Source organism: Mytilus californianus, unplaced genomic scaffold, assembly GCF_021869535.1.
Source record: "Mytilus californianus isolate M0D057914Y unplaced genomic scaffold, xbMytCali1.0.p SCAF_3, whole genome shotgun sequence".
Classification (NCBI taxonomy): Eukaryota; Metazoa; Mollusca; class Bivalvia; order Mytilida; family Mytilidae; genus Mytilus; species Mytilus californianus.
Genome location: NW_026262679.1, coordinates 18,064,401 through 18,082,888, shown reverse-complemented (window position 1 = coordinate 18,082,888; position 18,488 = coordinate 18,064,401). Strand labels below are relative to the sequence as shown.

The 18,488-nt window shown below is 33.8% G+C and overlaps 1 protein-coding gene across 1 annotated transcript; it reads right to left on the bottom strand.

Annotated features, from left to right (window-relative positions):
* Positions 1-418: 418 nt before the first annotated feature.
* Positions 419-4,422, bottom strand: LOC127734045 (uncharacterized). Its single transcript, XM_052243598.1, has one exon. It carries the CDS (start codon positions 4,277-4,279, stop codon positions 932-934), a length of 3,348 nt encoding a protein of 1,115 aa, XP_052099558.1. The 5' UTR covers positions 4,280-4,422; the 3' UTR covers positions 419-931.
* Between the last annotated feature and the right edge of the window lie 14,066 nt (positions 4,423-18,488).

Below are 18,488 nucleotides of genomic sequence, written 5' to 3'. Positions count from 1 at the left end.
TATATGATGCTGTCTCATTATACCAGATAATGCTATCTCATGTATACTATATGATGATGTCTCATTATACCAAATAATACTATCTCATGTATACTAAATGATGATGTCTCATTATACCAGATACTGCTATCTCATGTATACTATATGATGCTGTCTCATTATACCAGATAATGCTATCTCATGTATACTATATGATGCTGTCTCATTATACCAGTCAATGCTGTCTTATGTATATCATGCAAGAATGTTATTTAATGTACAGAACATTACGTGATGTTTTACTTTTATTATATTTGAGTCATCTATTTTTTTATTGCTTCGTCTATGCATAATGTTTAACTGTGGTTTTTTTTCTCTCAAGGAGAACGTCTAAGACCTCCACTGTTCGACAACCATTAACATGTGTTTACACTTCAGCTCGATATGCTCCTTTTATTATACATAAGCCAATTTATATAAATATTTATTGGACACACATAATGACTGATGAAAATTGTTATCACAGATATATATTTTTTTTTCATTTAAGTTAAAGTTTATCAGTATTATTTCATGGAATTGATCTGGTTTTCATTACAAACTTTCACTCAACAATAAAAATCTAGCTTTAATTCTCACGGTCATCTAACTGCTATTTTAGTTCAGAAACGTATAGTAAACTATTGAAAAGTTATATTGTTATAGGATAAGCGAAACATGTATTGTTTTGAAGTTATGTTAAAAACACGTTCATCATATGTATGAATCATTTCCGTAATGAAACAATATAGATGGGCTTAAAACAGCATAATATACCGTTTTAGTTTTGATTGTCCAAGGAAAAATAAAGTCAGCATGTTTGATAGGGGGACGCATAAACCATATTTTCAACGCACCTTACAAAAGTCAATTAAAGCTCTGGAAATCCGATATACATTTGGAAACATACACATCAACAATTCCATATATTCGTTTTTGTTATATTTGAAATTTTTGTCGGTCTTTTTAGCCACTCTATCATATCCGATATAGTCACAATATAAACATCATTGTATTCCAGTATGTTATCAATAAATTTACTCAGTCCCGCTAAATGTTTACTAGAAGACCAATGGAACCAGTTCTGCTTTAAATGTAATCCAAATGGCGCACGGTTGTTATGATAATATTTTTCAAAGTTCTTTAACAGGTACTGATAAGTCTCCTCTGTGTTGGTTGGCAGATTGGAACATTCATCGACATAAACGCAAGGTTCAGATTGGTTATATCCAAAAAGAGGAATGATGGGAACTTCCCAAATTCCTTGATGGCCATTCAGGTGACAAGATTTCATATCCGTGCAGTGTTTGTCCAAACCAAAATCCAGAGTAAATGGGAAAGCTTTCATTGACCGATCAAGAACTAAAGAAGAATCATAAATAGACTTGTTTTTTAAAAATTCAAACTGTTCATCGCCGAAAATCTTCAAATCAGGACTTCTCCATCCAGTGAGTGACCTCCCCTGATTTCCAATTCGTTGTGCAAAATTTTGCATTTGCTTGTCAATGTCAGATTTAAGTGAAACCATGTCCACGTAATGTTTTTTGGATCCATGGATGGCTATTTCAGTTCCATAACGTTGAAGATTTCTCGCAAGGCTGTAACTACTTCCTGATTCGGAAACAAAGAAGGTTGAACTGATAGGGCAACCATTTGGGTTTATTCTCTGAGACTTGAATAAAGATCTCATTTTTGAATAGGAAAGGAAATTTATATCTCCTTCGAAAGTGATGTAAACAATTTGGGGAATTTCGCTTCTTTTCATTTCAAACGGATTTTTGTGTGTCATGCATAAACAGTCAGGTAATAAACAATTAACATTTTGTTGACAATTGTTTAACGCCGGAATTGACGTTCCTTGTCCGAAATGTGTCAAATTTATATCCGTTTTTACTATATTTTCGACAACTTTCATGTTAGCCATTGACGAATTTATTGGTTTTATAGTTTTACTTATATTCGGTGCTTTAGTAGAAAATATATCCGTTTGTATCGTACCATTCATCTTCTCTCTTGGTGACATCGTTTGTTGTGTTTTTATTTGGTTTAAATGTCTGTCTACTTTTTTCACATTTGATTTTATAACTTTTGTTTGACCTTTTGTGATTTTTTCAATTGTTCTATCTTTACGAGTGTCAGTAATCCAACTTCTCCATGGCATTTTCATGTCTGCATTATTCATATTAAACAAGTTCCACGATCCACCGATCATCTGTACATTCGGTGCACTATAATATTTTCTCTTCGGTTTCTCGACAATTGGCGAGACTACAGAATTCGTAGATTTAATGATTGATGATTTTGGTTTTATTCTTTTTCGTTTCACAGGTGTTTGCATACTATCATGTAGTTTAGGTTTGTTTATACCTGTTTGTACAGGCTTGCTATGAACAAACTTTGGAACACTTTTTATTTCTTCATTCATCTTCGTCTGCATTCTAGGTAATTGTTGTCTCTTTGGTACATTTACATAAGTATGTGACTTTGATACTTTCTTTGGTATCTGTAAACGGTTAGCTGGGTTCAAGATTACATTAGTCCTTGGAACAGGCACACGTCTTTCATTATTCATGTTAATCGTTTGAAAATGTTTTCTTGGTGTATTACTGACAATTTTATTTGATTCAGTGCTTACAGTATTATCTGAAACACTTTTAATTATAGTTTTTGGTACATCTGATTTAGCATTTCTTTCTTCCTGTAGCTTTATTGTTTTTCTTAATCGATTTTCTGCCGCAATTCTTTGTTGTTTACGGATTCGCTTTTGTTCTTTTAGCATGATTTGTTTCCGTCTAGGATCACTGTTTTTACCAACTGGCCTAATCATACGTTTTGGAGCGAGCGGAGGACGTACTTGGGGTACATTTTGGATCAAACCAACTCTCGGCGAGAATCCCGGTCGGTGGGACTGTTGTGCATACCTTGGTCTCGATTGGGCATGTTGTTTTCTTGAATGTGCCACAAGCATTTGCTGCCATGTCATTGTAGATGATGTCTGACCTGACGACACTCTCGGGTGCTGCTGTGAGTAAAACTGTCTTTGTGGAGTTCTTTGTTGGTAATTTGGATATCGGGAAAGTTTTGCAGTTGCAGCCTTTTTAGCAGCTTGCTGCATTTTCCAAGTGCGATGCTTTTGTAAGAAGTCTGTTTCCTGTTTCACGTATCTTTCATGCCGCAGTTCTTTTAATCTTTGTTCTATTTGTTTGTTTCTAAGATCAAATGCAGTTTGACTTCCAGTCCCATTGTTTGCATTATTACAACTCCAAGGTCCAAAACTGTTAACGTCTTGAAGTTTGACTGGATTTCTCAGCCATTCTATAACTTGTTTAACTGAAACAATATACACATCATCTAAAAGTACTAACTCACGGATAAATCGGTCCATAGCCTTAAGCCTGTCTGGATAGAAGAACCATGATGCATGCATATTAATACCAAATGGCGCCTTGTTTGTCTTGTAGTAGCTCTCGAAATTGTTCCATAGAAAACGAAATGCCGCTTCCTCGTCCGGTGGCGGATTATTACATCCATCAACATATACACAATCAAACCTTTGTAAATAATCCATCAAAGAAATAACCGGAACTTCCCAGAATCCTCGATGTTGTTTTCTTGGACACGGTTTAATCTTGCAGTCATATGGCCACCCATAATCTAAAGTAAATGGTACAGGGGGCTTCTCTTTTAATGTTTTTTTGCTAATTGTTAGCGTTGCATCATACGAGTATCCTAGTTCATGAAGCATGTTTGGCTGAGCGTCTCCGAGTGGTTCGAGAAATGGGCTTCTCCATCCCTTGATTCTTGTATGAGGAATTCTCGCCATTCTCGCTAAATTCTGTTTTTGTTTCAGTGCTTCGTCTTTAAATGTTGACGTCTTAGGATGTCCATGGGATACACTATGAGAAGCAATCTCCATTCCCTTTTGGTAAAATTCTCTTACTAAACTGTAAACGGTATTGGAATGTGAGATAAATAATGTCATTGAAACTGGGCATCCATTGGGATTTCTGCGACTTGAATCAAATAATTGTCTATAGAATCCTGCAACCTGAGGAGTAATTGCATCATCAAAAGTAAAGAATACCATTTGAGGAATTGCTTTGTATGGCAAAGGCATATCATTCGAGCAACATACACAATTTGGCGGCTTGCAAGTGTGAGTATTCTGGCATCTTGTGCATGTGTTAGGAGTATAAGCACTTATTTCCAACAAGAACATGTAAACAAAGAGCGCTGTAAAAGTTAACTGTAACTCCATCATCGATTGATGGAAATTTATGGACTCTATCCCGGTCTTACCACTCGGTCATTCACAACACCAATACTGGTCAAACACTACAGTATCTAACCCATACTTTGAATGAACCTCATATTACCGAGAGAACTACAGTTGAAATGAAATTAAATAATGTCAGGTTGTCAAGTCCTCATTCATTTGTAATTAATTCACGTACAACATCTCCCTGGGGCTAACATATAACTGATGTTTCAATTATACACGACACATAGCATATCATTGTTTTCTTATTGTTTATTAACGACTTAATGTTAGAACATGCATTTCACACTCATGTAATTAATAATTACCTTTAATATCTCCTTGTACGTTACAATAAATGACACGGGTCATAAAAACCTTACAAAATTATGGACGACAAAACTGTTTTATTTGTCACTTCCACAAAATATACATAGATTAATTAAAAAAATCAACAAAAAAAATCAGTTATTTATTGTCTTCTTTCAACTTTTTTTTTATTCAAATTGATGTATGTTTTCTGTCATCAGAAATGTTGAGTTTTTTCCCTTTTTGATATAAATATTTATTTTTAACAATTAATTTGACAGATTTGATGAATTTTGATAATACAAAAGGCATTTGTTTTTTTTTCAATTTTGTTCATCATAATAATTAATCATAATAAATTCTAGCAGATAAACATTAGTAACAGAAGGCAGTAAAAACTTTATTGAAACATTACTTAAGGAAAAGCGGAATCCATGCAGTTATTACGAGTAATTCACGACAGAGCAAGTGAGAAAAGGAGCTTCATCGTATGTGTTCTGAACGAAAATAATGGGAAATTGATAAGCAAGAAAATAGATGATATATTATAATGAGATGTTTGTAGTAACAATTTTATAAAAATAGTACATTTTAGGGCAATTGTACACATGTTGAATTTTTTTTTACATTGTATATAAACTCATCATAGATACCAGGATTGAAATTTTGTACGACAGACGAACGTTTCGTCCACAAAAGACTTATCAGTGACGCTCGATTCAAAAAAGTTGAAAGGGCCAAAGACAGTGCGAAGTTGAGCATTGAAAACAAAAAATTCCTAAAAGTTTTGCAAAATACAGCTCTGGTAATCTATCCCTGTGTTAGAAAATCCTTAGTATTTCAAAAAGTTCACAGTTTTGTAACCAGTAAATTCATAATATGACCATATATCAATGATAATTCTTGTCAACACAGAAGTGCTGAATACTGGGCTGGTGATACCCTCGGGGAGAAAAATTCCACCAGCAGTGGTATCGACCCAGTTGTAAATAAACTCATCATAGATACCAGGATTGAAATTTTGTACGGTAGACTCTCGCAGAATGTTCTCTTTTGTATTTACTACTACCATGTGTTTAACGACCTTGACTACCCTTGAGGTATCACGAGGGTCAAGGTGTCGATTGAAGCAGCATAAAAATGAAATCGCTCCATCATGAAAATGGTATCGCTCCTTCATGAAAATGGGATCGCTCCTTCATGAAAATGGGATCGCTTCTTCATGTAAATGAAATCGCTCAGTCATGAAAATGGAATCGCTCCCTCGTGAAAATGGGATCGCTCCTTCATGAAAACGGAATCGCCCCTTCATGAAAATGCAATCGCTCCTTCATGAAAATGGAATCGCTCCTTCGTAAAATAGATTCGCTCATCCTTCATGAAAATGATTCATAACGATAATGCCAAAGAAAGCAATTAACAAACAATAAGTTAGATATTTGTACAGAGTTCCTAATTGTGTCCAACGTCCTTAACTAAAGAAAAACTACAACAAATATGTTTTATCATTCTAAAAGCAGCGACTGACAAAGTAAACGATTGTTTACTTAAATGAGAAAAGAAATATAATAAAAATGTCACCGTCTATGAAATATTTACATGTCATCTACAGGTCGTCATTAAGATTCTTTAGATGACTATACTTCCGTACGACGAGTCATATGAACTCTGTTTTTAAAACTTATTATAACAGAAAATAGCACATTACTGTAATAGACAAATAAAAATAAAATATTTTGTGTAATCGCCATTAAGATTGAAGCCCAATAATACAAAGGAACAAAAATAGACATTTAGAAGTCTACATCGTAGAAAAGAATATATAAATTAAGATAAGATAGACATTTATTTCAATTAAAGAGCCCATGAAGAGCAAATCAATTTATTACAATGATTTTTTATAAATGACACAAATAATTTTGACAATCAGATATAAATATGAATATAATCAACTAAATTTTAAGAACTTAAGCCAAAGCCAGACCAGAGCCATAAGCATATGTGTAAAAAAGCAGTAATACATCAGATCATATATAATATAAACAGGCAAATATTCTAAATGGGTTACATATTAACATATCTGCACTATATTGATAGTTTTCTGAGTTCAAACATTTACTAATATAAATTCCAAAAATGTTCAATTTCATTAGGTTTTCTTGAATAAAAAGCCAATTGAACTTGGCACTTATATTTAACATTTCGAAACTTTTACAACTGTTTTATCAAAATTTTATCATATAGAACTCTTTTTTCAAGAGATTATAAAGGCGACATTCACATATAAAATGTTCTTCATCTTCAACCTTATCCGACGTGCATTTTTTATATAACCCTTGTGATTTCTCTATATAGCTTTTTGCATATCTATTAGTTTCTATTATAGGATTAAACGCCTTTTTAAAGGAATTTATTGGTGTATAGACTCGACCAATTCACTCACAAACAAATAAAAGTCCGAAGGACTTTTATGGTATGTTTGTGAGTGACTTGGTCCAGTTTATACATCAATAAATTCCTTTAAAAAGGCGTTTAATCCTTATAATTCTTTAAAATTGAGATAAAGAATTCATTTTCCCACACTCGTAACCTCTATCACACGTAAATTGTATATTTGTGTCATTGAATTGGCCTGGCGCATGAATATATTTGTTGGTTAACGCATAATTATGTACTCCATGAAATTTGCTATCTGATAATAAATAAACTGCAAAAACTCTTATTGTCATTCAAAAGTGTTTATTATTTAAATTAATGATTAACGCGAAGTGAAAATATATTTTGTTAACGTCGAGCCGGATTGTGTTATAATCGCCGCCATCTTGTTTACATTGGTTACGAAAAGAAGTTCGGTCAACGTCGTCTATCGAAAAATAAACAACGTCAAGAATAACTACCGGAAGTCCTCTCGACCAATCATATCAACGTATTCCCTAATATGCAAATCATATAAGAATTATTTTAGGGTGTGTGCAGTTATTCTGATCTTATAAAGAAGAGGGGCGAAAGATACCAGAGGGACACTCAAACTCAAATATCGAAAATAAACTGACAGCGCCATGGCTGAAAAAGAAAAAGACAAACAGACAAACAAAAGAACACAAAACACAACATAGAAAACTAAAGACTAAGCAACACGAACCCCACCGAAAACTGGGGATGATCTCAGTGTTTGTGATAGTGTTCGTCTATTGTTAAATTCTTTTAATTCCATATATTTTTCTGTACCAAAAATGTTTTTAATTGAAGAATAGGTCAAGAGTTTACCTTTATTTAATTTAACAATATTTTCTCTAAAATCTTTCTAATAATTCAGAAATCTGGCTTTCACATAATTTATCCTCCATAACCTGGTGTATTATATTGTGATCTATGTCACAAAATCAATACACGTTCTTAAGAAAACCGGAATACAAAGGAAACACGTTTCTCTTTTTATTCTTTGTTCTGGTATTACAGAGAGCAAATAAACAAACATAAAACTGCTAGATAACAATGTATTTAAACATGTCAAAACTGTTTTATGTAATTATGCATAAAAGAATAACATGAATTACCAAAATTATTGGACAGCACTAGACCATACCAGTTCCCAACCAATCCAATTCCTCGGAAAACTTTGATGATGATGATGATCGAATAGTGTTTAACGTCCCGTGACAAATATCACATGCATATTTTGCAGTACATATCAGGACGAGAACATGTTAAAGTGATCGATATGCATCTTTATTTGCTTTGTACTAGAGCTGGATTTTTAACATGCTAGTTCCCAAGGTATTAATTCATAGTTTGACATGTCACCCTACCAGGACATATTATTCTGAATCCGAGCCGTAAGGTCTCTGTTCTTACTCCTTAATGCCGTGTGCTTTGCAGAGCAAATATAAGTGTTCAAGTGTTTCATATGACCCGGTCTGGGGTCGAACTATAACCTCAGCACTCAAAGCAACTATATATATATATATATATATATATATATATATACATTTTTAAATAGGACATACATAAAACAAACCAAACAGTTATAGGGTACAAGTCAGCTCTCGGCTTGTTGCCCATGTTGTACAGACAATGTAAAACTTATATGCACAATACTGTCATTTCTTTACTAAATGCATATGCACTTTGTTTAATCTATGTATAAATTAAATATAATATTTTATTTGTTGTCATTTAATTGCAAGGAAAGGACTTATTTAATTGGAGTAGCTTTAGTCCAATCTTATTGTTTATCTACAATATATGATAATATTTAAATAACTTAACCTAAAGCCAGCATGCTACCACGAGACCGAAAAAAACCCAGATGTACAGACAAAGAAAAACAACAGTGAAAACACGGGATGACAAATAAATCATGTCGTCTTACACTCAAATCTGGATTATGTACTTCTGAAGAGTTTTCATTCAAGAAGTATCTGTTTTTATGACATGTCATAACAAGACATAAGGATTTAACAAAAACATAAAAACCATTTAGCCTCCGTTGGCTTTATTAGCCTTAAAAACCCAACAGAAAGAGTATCACATATGACATATTCCTGAAATTGGAATCATACTTGTAAATTTAATTATTTATATCGATATCAAAGATTAGATAATACATAAAAAAAGATAACATGAACACCCAAAACTAGACAGTACAACAGTACAATAGACGACATCAACCATGAACCAACATCAAGCTCCTGCGTACAGACGTACAAAGACAAAGAACAAACCACACATATGGCAGATTAAATTTATATAGATTAGACCGTTGGTTTTCCTGTTTGAATGGTTTAACTCTAGTCATTTTTGGGGTCCTTTAAAGCTTGTTGTTCGGTGTGAGCCAATGCTACGTGTTGAAGGCCGTACTTTGACCTATACTGGTTTACTTTTACAAATTGTGACTTGGATGGAGAGTTGTTTTATTGGCACTCATTCTACATTATCTTATATCTATAGATAGTCTGAGTTAGTCCATGCACAAAGTATTAAAGAATTCTTCTGATCACTGTGAAATTTAAGCAAACATCACATTTCATAACAATAATGGAACAAAGCTACTGTAAGACTGGCACGGGTTAGTGATCTCAATTATTGACGAAGACAGACTGACTCACTTTTTTAAAATGTATAATATCAAACACACCAGAAAGCATTAATACAAATGTTTTTTTATTCAAACAATTGATAACGAGCCACTTTTAAATAAAAATAAATAAAGACATTGTTGGGACAAACATGAAATAGGAAGAATGGTAGATGGCGTCAGAATATAAATGTTTCCATATCTATTTGAACAAAAATTATCGGACAGCTAGGTAATGGACTTGCTATCTCTCTCAGACATGATGGCAATAGTTTAAATGGATGAGGCGGGCTTAAACATCTTCATGTACCAAATATCCACTGACTGACAATTATTTTTACCGCAGGTTCTTTGTAGCACTATGTTATTTTTACCGTACATTAAAAACTCTTAAGATAAATAAAACAGTAAAATATGATGGAGCTCGTAAAGATTCAAATTGTATTATATCATTTCAGCACTCCCCCTTAAAAGGGACAGTGGTGTAACAGCTCATTAGATCCGAACAAAGGACAAAACAACTATCAGAACAAAAAACGCAAAGCACCTATCCAAGAGTACTCGCAATAACTGAAAGATAAGACAATAATATAATTTCTGCTAATAAATAAACCATTTTTTCCAAAGGCAGTTTTTCTGTGACGCTAGAATTGTTCAATTTTTTTCGCCGGTATTCCAGTAATACCAAATTGTCAGTGCACATACTAAGACAATCGGACTTTAATACAATAACAACATTTCAAGGCAGCATTGCTATGATGTTTTATTTAGCCATGCTCCCCAAAATCAATCTTGCAAAGAAAATAAAAGAACTTTTAAAAGCAATTATACATGCCGTTTTAAAAGTTTGAAATTTGCCTCATTTGCCTCCACTGCGCTTCAGTCCTGAAGACTGACCTCAAGAAATATCAATAACAAGATGATAGTGAATACCACTAGATGTAAAACATTAAATGCGGAAGTGCAAAGCATGTTGGAATATCAATTACCTTTTATAAACCACTAATTAATAATGAATATATAACTATGAATGTCTGTCATTGTCGCTTTTTTGTTTTTAACCAAGGATATTAATAGTTATACACTATATGCAGATCCTTGTTTTAAATAAACATATATTCTGTTATTAACACTTACATTACTCTTATGTAACACGAAGCCAGAACAATGATTACAATAAATTTCCAATAAAATAATGGCTGTATTTTCAGGTTCAGATGCTCTCATACTCTTTGCGGTATACAAATATTAAAAAAATATATAAACTTTTCAAATATGATTACCATCGAATTAAATAAACGGAAAATTGCCTCAAACAAAAAAAAATCGATAAACATTTTTTTCGTCATTTTGACTATGCAATATTTCACACAAGAAAAATTAGTCGAATGTTCAAAGAACGAAACAAGTCTGCAACAAAGAACATCGACAAATACTTTCAATCACAGAAAACCTTAAAGGTAAAATGATGCAAACTCCCATAATGACACTAGTTGATATCATGTACTCCGTACGAGTTAGCATATTGTCTTTGAGTCTTTTGTCTTTATGATAGTTTTTTATGCTTCGTGCCAATCTGAGTAGTCAAGCCATTTCCTATTGATTTTTACAGTTTGTTCTGATGTTGTGCCGTTCACTACATCACAGTCACAAAAGAGGGCAGTGGCATTGGTCCTCGCATGTTTAACTCTGCCAGGATCCTGTAATTATGTGGTTTCCGTTGGTTGAAGTTATATCTGTTTTTCGTTTTTTGTTATGTTTTCTCGTTTGATTTGTTTCACATTTGTCAAGTCAGGGTCTTTATTGGATGGGTTTTGCTCATTGTAAGTGACATATTTGCTTACATATATCTGTATCTGTATCTGTTTGAATATGTTGTGTGTTCCACTCGATAACTGTTTCCACGAAGAATGAGTTTGGATATTGTGTTGTTTCGATAATTGGAATGTCAAAACACTTTGTTTTGTTCTTTACTTGTTTTTCCACAATATTTATTGTATGGAAGTTATAAAATCTCTTGGCAGTAATTGTTCTTTTTGGACGTGCTTTCTTTAAATATTCGTCTGGTTCTAAAGTAGGAAACAGCCTCGCAACAACTTTGTACAGAAATATAAGCTTTTGGCTTGAGCGTCTTGTCTGTTGATATTGAAGCTCTAGTTTGGCGAGCATATTTGAGACGCAACCATCTTCTGTGGATTTGTTGTCTCCTATTATAAATCTCGCTGATTGTCGTTGTATCCTTTCAAGCTTGTTGATGTTCGTAGATGTGTAAGGGTCCCTTACTATCGCTCTATACTCCATTGTTGACGTGACAAGCGAAATATATGTTGTTTTCTTACATTCTTGTGGGCAATATCTCAAATTCCTTCTCAGTAAGCCTATAGTGTTCAGTTGACCTTTTTCGATACGTTGGAAACATGAATCAACCTTTTTAGGTCTTCTGAAATGCGTATGCTCAACTATGGGTTATGTTGGACTTGTTGTAAAATGTGTCCGTTTAAACTGTAGAATCTTTGGCTCTTGTTTTATGCGTAGGATGTAGCATTTCGTTGCGTTGAACTTCATTCCCCATTTTTTGGCCCACACTTCTAGGTTCTTGGGATCTTCTTGGAGAATGTCATGGTCTTTTTGTGTCTTTATTAGAGATGTCAACGAGTACTCGAGTATCGATCGCTCGGTAGTACCGAGTATCGATTACCAAAATGATACTCGACTAATCGGTTTCCTGTAAGAATGTTGTTGCTTTCTTGCCTTCTTAAGCTAAAACAGCACCTCCCGGGAAATTAAATATTAATCAAAATTAATAAAACTTAAAATTCGATTCGAATGTTTGTGTTTAAATTTCATTTAAAATTCATCCAAAGGATATATAAACAAGAGCATTTTTCCAAGGCTTACACCTTTGGCTGATCTTAATTATTCCTCCACTTCTCTACCGTAAGAGTATATATTTTCTTCAGCAGGACTTTTAGTTACCTAACAACGATGAGAAATAGCCACGTCCCAGAAAAAGTATACAAGATGATATTTTTCAATAATAACAAATTCGTTGCACCCTGTGTTGACCCTCAGAAAAGGATTAAGTTCTAATCATCACCCCTTTGGTGATCATTAAATGTGTTTTTTACGGTTACTGTTGTTTTAGTAATAATGTTTCTATAGATATTAATTAATTACTTGATTAGATTATTGTCAGCTTACATAATCAGTTCATGTAGTAAATGAACTATTAATTATGATATAAAATTCCTTGGACTATTATCTAGTCCTAAGTAATAATGTTGAGGGTTTAACGTTTATAATGCAACGACCCACAATACATAAAATGGATATAATTTTGTGTTTCCATTTTGTAAATATAAAATGCTTGACCGAGCGAGTACTCGAGTATCGCTCGGTAAATCCTACGAGTACTCGATTAGTTTATCTTCACCGAGTTGACTTCCCTAGTCTTTATAGATCTGTAGAGTAGACAGTCATCTGCAAATAGTCGAACTGAAGACCTGACTGCGTCTGGGAGGTCATTTATATGACAAAGATAGAGTAAAGGTCTTGTGGAACACCAGTGTCAACTGTTACTTCTTCTGATTGTTCTCCTTCTAATACTATTTTCATTTTCCTGCTTGTCAAGAACATATTCAGCCAGTTGTTTTTTTTTTGTATTCCATATTCGCTCATTGTAACAGTATTTTCATATTGGGTAATGTGTCAAAAGCTTTCGAGAAATCTAAGATGGCAATAACAGTTTTGAGACCGGCGTCATATGCTTTCATGAAGTCGTTTAAGGTGACTAGTAATTGGGTTTTGCATGCAAAGCCAGATCTGAAACCATGGTTTAATGATGTTAAAATTCCATGCCTTTCTAGATGTTTTATAATGTGCTCTAGGATTTGACATGGAACTGATGATACAGGTCTGTAATTCTCGGCAGCATCTGTTTTTTTATACTCATGACATGTTTGCGTTTAACCAGTTGTGTTGTAGAGTTCTAGTGTTTACAGATTTTTGAACAATCACTGCCATCCTTCTATTATTTGGCTAGCGCATTCTTTGAGTATTCTGGGTTCACATCTTTGAGCAGTTTGTTCAAGTCTTTTTTCTGTCATAATGAGGTTAGGTATGGATTCCTCAATGTGTTTTGTTGTTTCTGGTATTGTTGTGGATTTGTCTATTGTGAAGACAGATTTAAATTGTTGTATAAATATTTCGGCTTTTCCTTTACTGTCGCTGTTGAGTTTGCCTTTGTTCTGTAATGGGGACACTCCAATGTTGTCATTTTTCCTGAATTTTATATATTTCCAGAAAGGTTTGGTATTATTTGTTTCTAAACTTTTTAGTGATATAATGATATATGTCCATTTAGCTTTCTTAATCAATCTCATGATTTCTTTTTGGAAGTGTCTATAGTTCGCCCAGTTTTTTGTGCTTTTTGCTTGTTGGTATAGTCTGCTTTTCTTTTTTGAATAGCTTCCTTATTTTGTGTGTTATCCAATGGACACTGTTTTGAGCGGATTTCTGTGGATGGTATGTGCTTGTCCATACTTTGGAATAATTCTTTTTTAAATTGTGTCACTCATTTCTCTGACGTTTTAAACTTGCTTGTGTATCTGTTTTATCAATGATGATGTTTTGGTGACATCTCCATTTAAAGTTTCTCCCAATTTGCCTTTGAATAGATATAGACTTTCTTGGTTTACTGCGTTGATAGTATGGCTTAGTGTCACAGTCTGTGGGCCGAAAATAAAATTTAAATTGTTTTATGTTGCCTACCTTCCCACCAAAAAAGCAGCCTACTCTAAAACATTTATGACAAAAATCGTTTCAAATTTTTTTTTTTTAAAGATTTTTCCTGTTCTAACGTCTAAAACATGCAAGTTATGTTGTTGGCCAAAAAAATAATAAAATCCCAACCTACCTACCCAACCCTACAAGACATGGGTAGGCAACTGCAAACAAGGAACTTTTAGGGTGGCCTTATTACCATTTCTTGGTTTGATATGCCTGATGAATGCATTTCTGATGATTTTACTGGAGATGGATTTGTAGTTAATACTATATTAAGGCGATTGTTCTCTCTTGTTAGCAGTTCGTGGATTGGGGTAGGGTGAAATGATCTTGTTAGGTCCATGAGTTTGGTTTGGATTTCTTTATCATTTGCGTTTGAGTTTACAGTCGTTGTTTCCCAGTTTATTTCTGAACAGTAAAAATCTGTCAACATGATGTTTGTGTTTTTGGATGTTTCCATGTTTAAATGATTTTTCCAATTCCACCACGCATTTCATGTTTCGTTGGGCATGTAAAAAGAGCCGATTAGTAATTCGTGTTTGCCTTTTATCTGTATCTTAACCCAGTCAATTTGTGTCTAATTCTGATTGTTCCACTGTTATGATGTCGTTATCGACTAGCATAAAGACTCCGCCTCCCAGTATTCCCCTGTCATTTCTGTATGCTGTGTAACCCTATGGGAAGACTTCGCTTGATTTGAATGCGGCCTTGGTGGGATTTTCCCTAGTTTTTATCTCCTTTTACTATGATTCTTTTCCCCAAATTATGTCAGGTTTGATGTAGATTACTGCTGCTTTGAACTCTGATATTTTATCTTTTAGGTTCTGCAGTTAATGTTGCTACTATGTACTAGTATTCTACTCTTTATCTTTTGAGTTTTGACTAATTATTGGTTGTGCTATGATTTTTGGGCTTCTGGTCTTCAACGGGTTAAATAGGTTTGATGATATTGATTCAAGTGTGATGTTATGTGATAATGTTTCATAATAATTTGAAGTGTTTAGTTCATAGTTGTGAAATGTAAAGGATGATGCATTTATACTGTCATATTTAAAGCACAGCCATTGGACATTTTATCTTTCTAGTTCATAGTCTTCTGTGCACAATTCAATGCATGATCTGTGATGCCATATGTCATAATCGTCACAGCATACGCCCTCGCATTACCATGTTACAGGATGGTCACATAGTACAAAAGGGTATATTTTGTTGTTTTCCTCTAGGATCTGGATTTTGTTCGATGTGCCCTCCTAAAAGTATTAGTATTGCAAGTAGTTGTTTTGCATTCGCCTCTAGCGGTAGTGTAAGTGGTCGTCTACCCGCAATTATTTCCAATGCTGTAAAGGAAGCTTACTATCAGTATTGTAGTTACTAAATTCAAATTAATTTCTGATTTGGTATCTGCTGTTTTTGGTTTGTTTGTGTTACAGTCATGGTTTATCGCGACAGTTTAATTTAACTAATAATCTAACTGAGTTTTGTTTAAATCTAACCCATGTAACTATCACGTCTTTTAAGTTCTCTGATTTGCTTGTCTTGATGCATGTGTTCACAGTCTTGGTTTAGCGCGGAAGTGCCCGCACTGACCTAGAACTGCAAACACTACCAACAAACTGGTTGAGTCTGATCGGAAATATTTTTGAGCCAGGTGCGTGCTAGAAGGTTGTCTGGATGTATTCCATCTACATATAAATCAAATGTAGTGGTTTCTTTCTGTTACTTTTCGATGAGCTCCTTCTTTTTTGTACTTGGATTTGACTTGTAGGTCGTTCGAAAATTTTGGCGTATGACTGTTGATTTCTGTCTATTTCTTTCACTTTGTTGTTTAATTCTAAACTTGTTCTGCCAGTTCTTGACTTTGACTTTGAAGTCGTCTGGCGTTTTATGATTTTTGCCTTTATTCCAACGTTGTATTGAATATGCTGGAGTTTCTGGTATGGTTATCCTAGTCTGAAAATATAGTTGCCTACATCAACGTACATCGGACTATGTGGATAGTTGTCTCATCGTCAATCAAAAAGTAAAATCACAAAAATACTGAACTCCGAGGAAAATTCAAAAAGAAAAGTCCCCAATCAAATGGCTAAATCAAAAGTTCAAACACATCAAACGAATGGATAACAACTGTCATATTCTTGACTTGGTACAGGCATTTTCTTAAGTAGAAAATGGTGGATTGAACCTGGTTTTATAGCTTGCTAAACCTCTCACTTGTATGACAGTCGCATCAAATTCCAAACCACATCGACTTTTTTTATATAATAATGTTAGATACTTAAAGTACACATACGGAGCTGTTATACTGTAAGTCAAGTTAAGATTAAAACTTTTAGATTTGTCCTGGTGTGAAATAGGTTCACTAGAAATAGGTTCTACCTCTTTCAAAAACAATATCTTACTTAACACAATTTTGAAGTTTAAAACTTACAGAGACATAAAAAGACAATGTATTTAACAATGTAAATACCACATGAACATTCCGCCATATAAGATTGTTTGATGATAATATTGATGGGCCATATCCAAGAGATAAAAAGATAAATGTTTTACTAAAACTTTTGCTTTTCAGTCAGTCAAAAGTTATTTTGAAAAATTGAGAGTTTATAAATAAACCAAAGACAGGAAATTCCAAATGATGCTTCGTGATTTGACAGTCTCACTTATGCCGTGCTTATCACGCTTACTGTAATACTACATATGTGATTCATCGACCAGTAGTACATCAACGTGGTTAACAGGCTGCCCAGCTGATCTACATGACCCTTAAAGGAGTAATTGTGCAGTGCAGTGATGTTAATAAATATCAACAAAGTAATGAAACCAAACAACAGGCCTTCTATCTAACCAACTTTGATAGCGAAATCTAAAACAATCAAAGCTCAACAAATGCCCTCAAGGCAACGGGCCGACTGTGCGAGGGCTATATAGCCAGTCAAGGTCGTTAAACACCCATCATCATCACTACCGGTAAACAATGTATGATTTTTTTTATAAATCACCAAAATCAAAAGGCATAGTGTCTTTATTCTTTATAAAACCTAACATTGTATGAATATTTCATTAGGATTTGAGAAAGCATAATTGAGAAGACTTGTTGAACAGACGAAGGCCTAGTTTTTGAAAACTAAAGTTCCGAAACTCTACAGCTAGTCTGAAAATCATAAAATTATTGAGGTATGTAGTCTTTATTGGTCTTACATTGTGTAAAAATCGGTTGGATTTAATGTCGCAAATATCAATATTTAAGGTCATAAATTGACGTTTGTTGTGACAAACTGAAAATGGTATACTCGAGCTAATACTCCATTTAAAAAAACATAAACACGTTATAAATTTCATGTGTCCAAAGCACTTTTCTGGATCTACCTTCATCAGGAATGCTCAAAGCCGAATATTACTCCATTTCAATACTTCAGTTCCCTGATAGTCTGTTTTACCGTGTCCGATTTCTATTTACACATAAACGATATCGTCAGAAATCTATGCAGAGTTGGGATCAGTACAACATGGTCTGCATGAAACATCAACATATGGACAACGACACCTCACGTGATATGACTTTTTCAATCTCCACATTGAAACAACAACTATCCCGGAACTCTCCTATTGTTGTATAAATATGACAAAATGCTGTGTATTTTTAGTAAATTTCTATGTGTGGGAAATATTGAGTGCATACAAATTTTCAGTATTTATTCATAATAGGTATAGTTGTCCCTTAGAAAACCTCTATAGTTAATCATTAAGTAAAATCTTCCTTTGAATCTATTTGTGAGCCCAAAATCTTTCTGAATATCAAAGAAAGGCTTAGTATTTCCACAATAAGATTTAAAAGTATCTACTACTTGTTTTTACTTTTGTATTATCACGTTTCTCTGAACTGTAATAGATATATTGGGGGATATGAATGGAACTCTTAAATCAAAAGTATTACTTTTAAAGAAAAATGAGGAGACTACACTATTGCATTTTAAGCTAGGCCTACAAAAAATATAGCTTTTACCACAGCAAATTGAGGTTACTTTGCAGAGCTTGATAAAG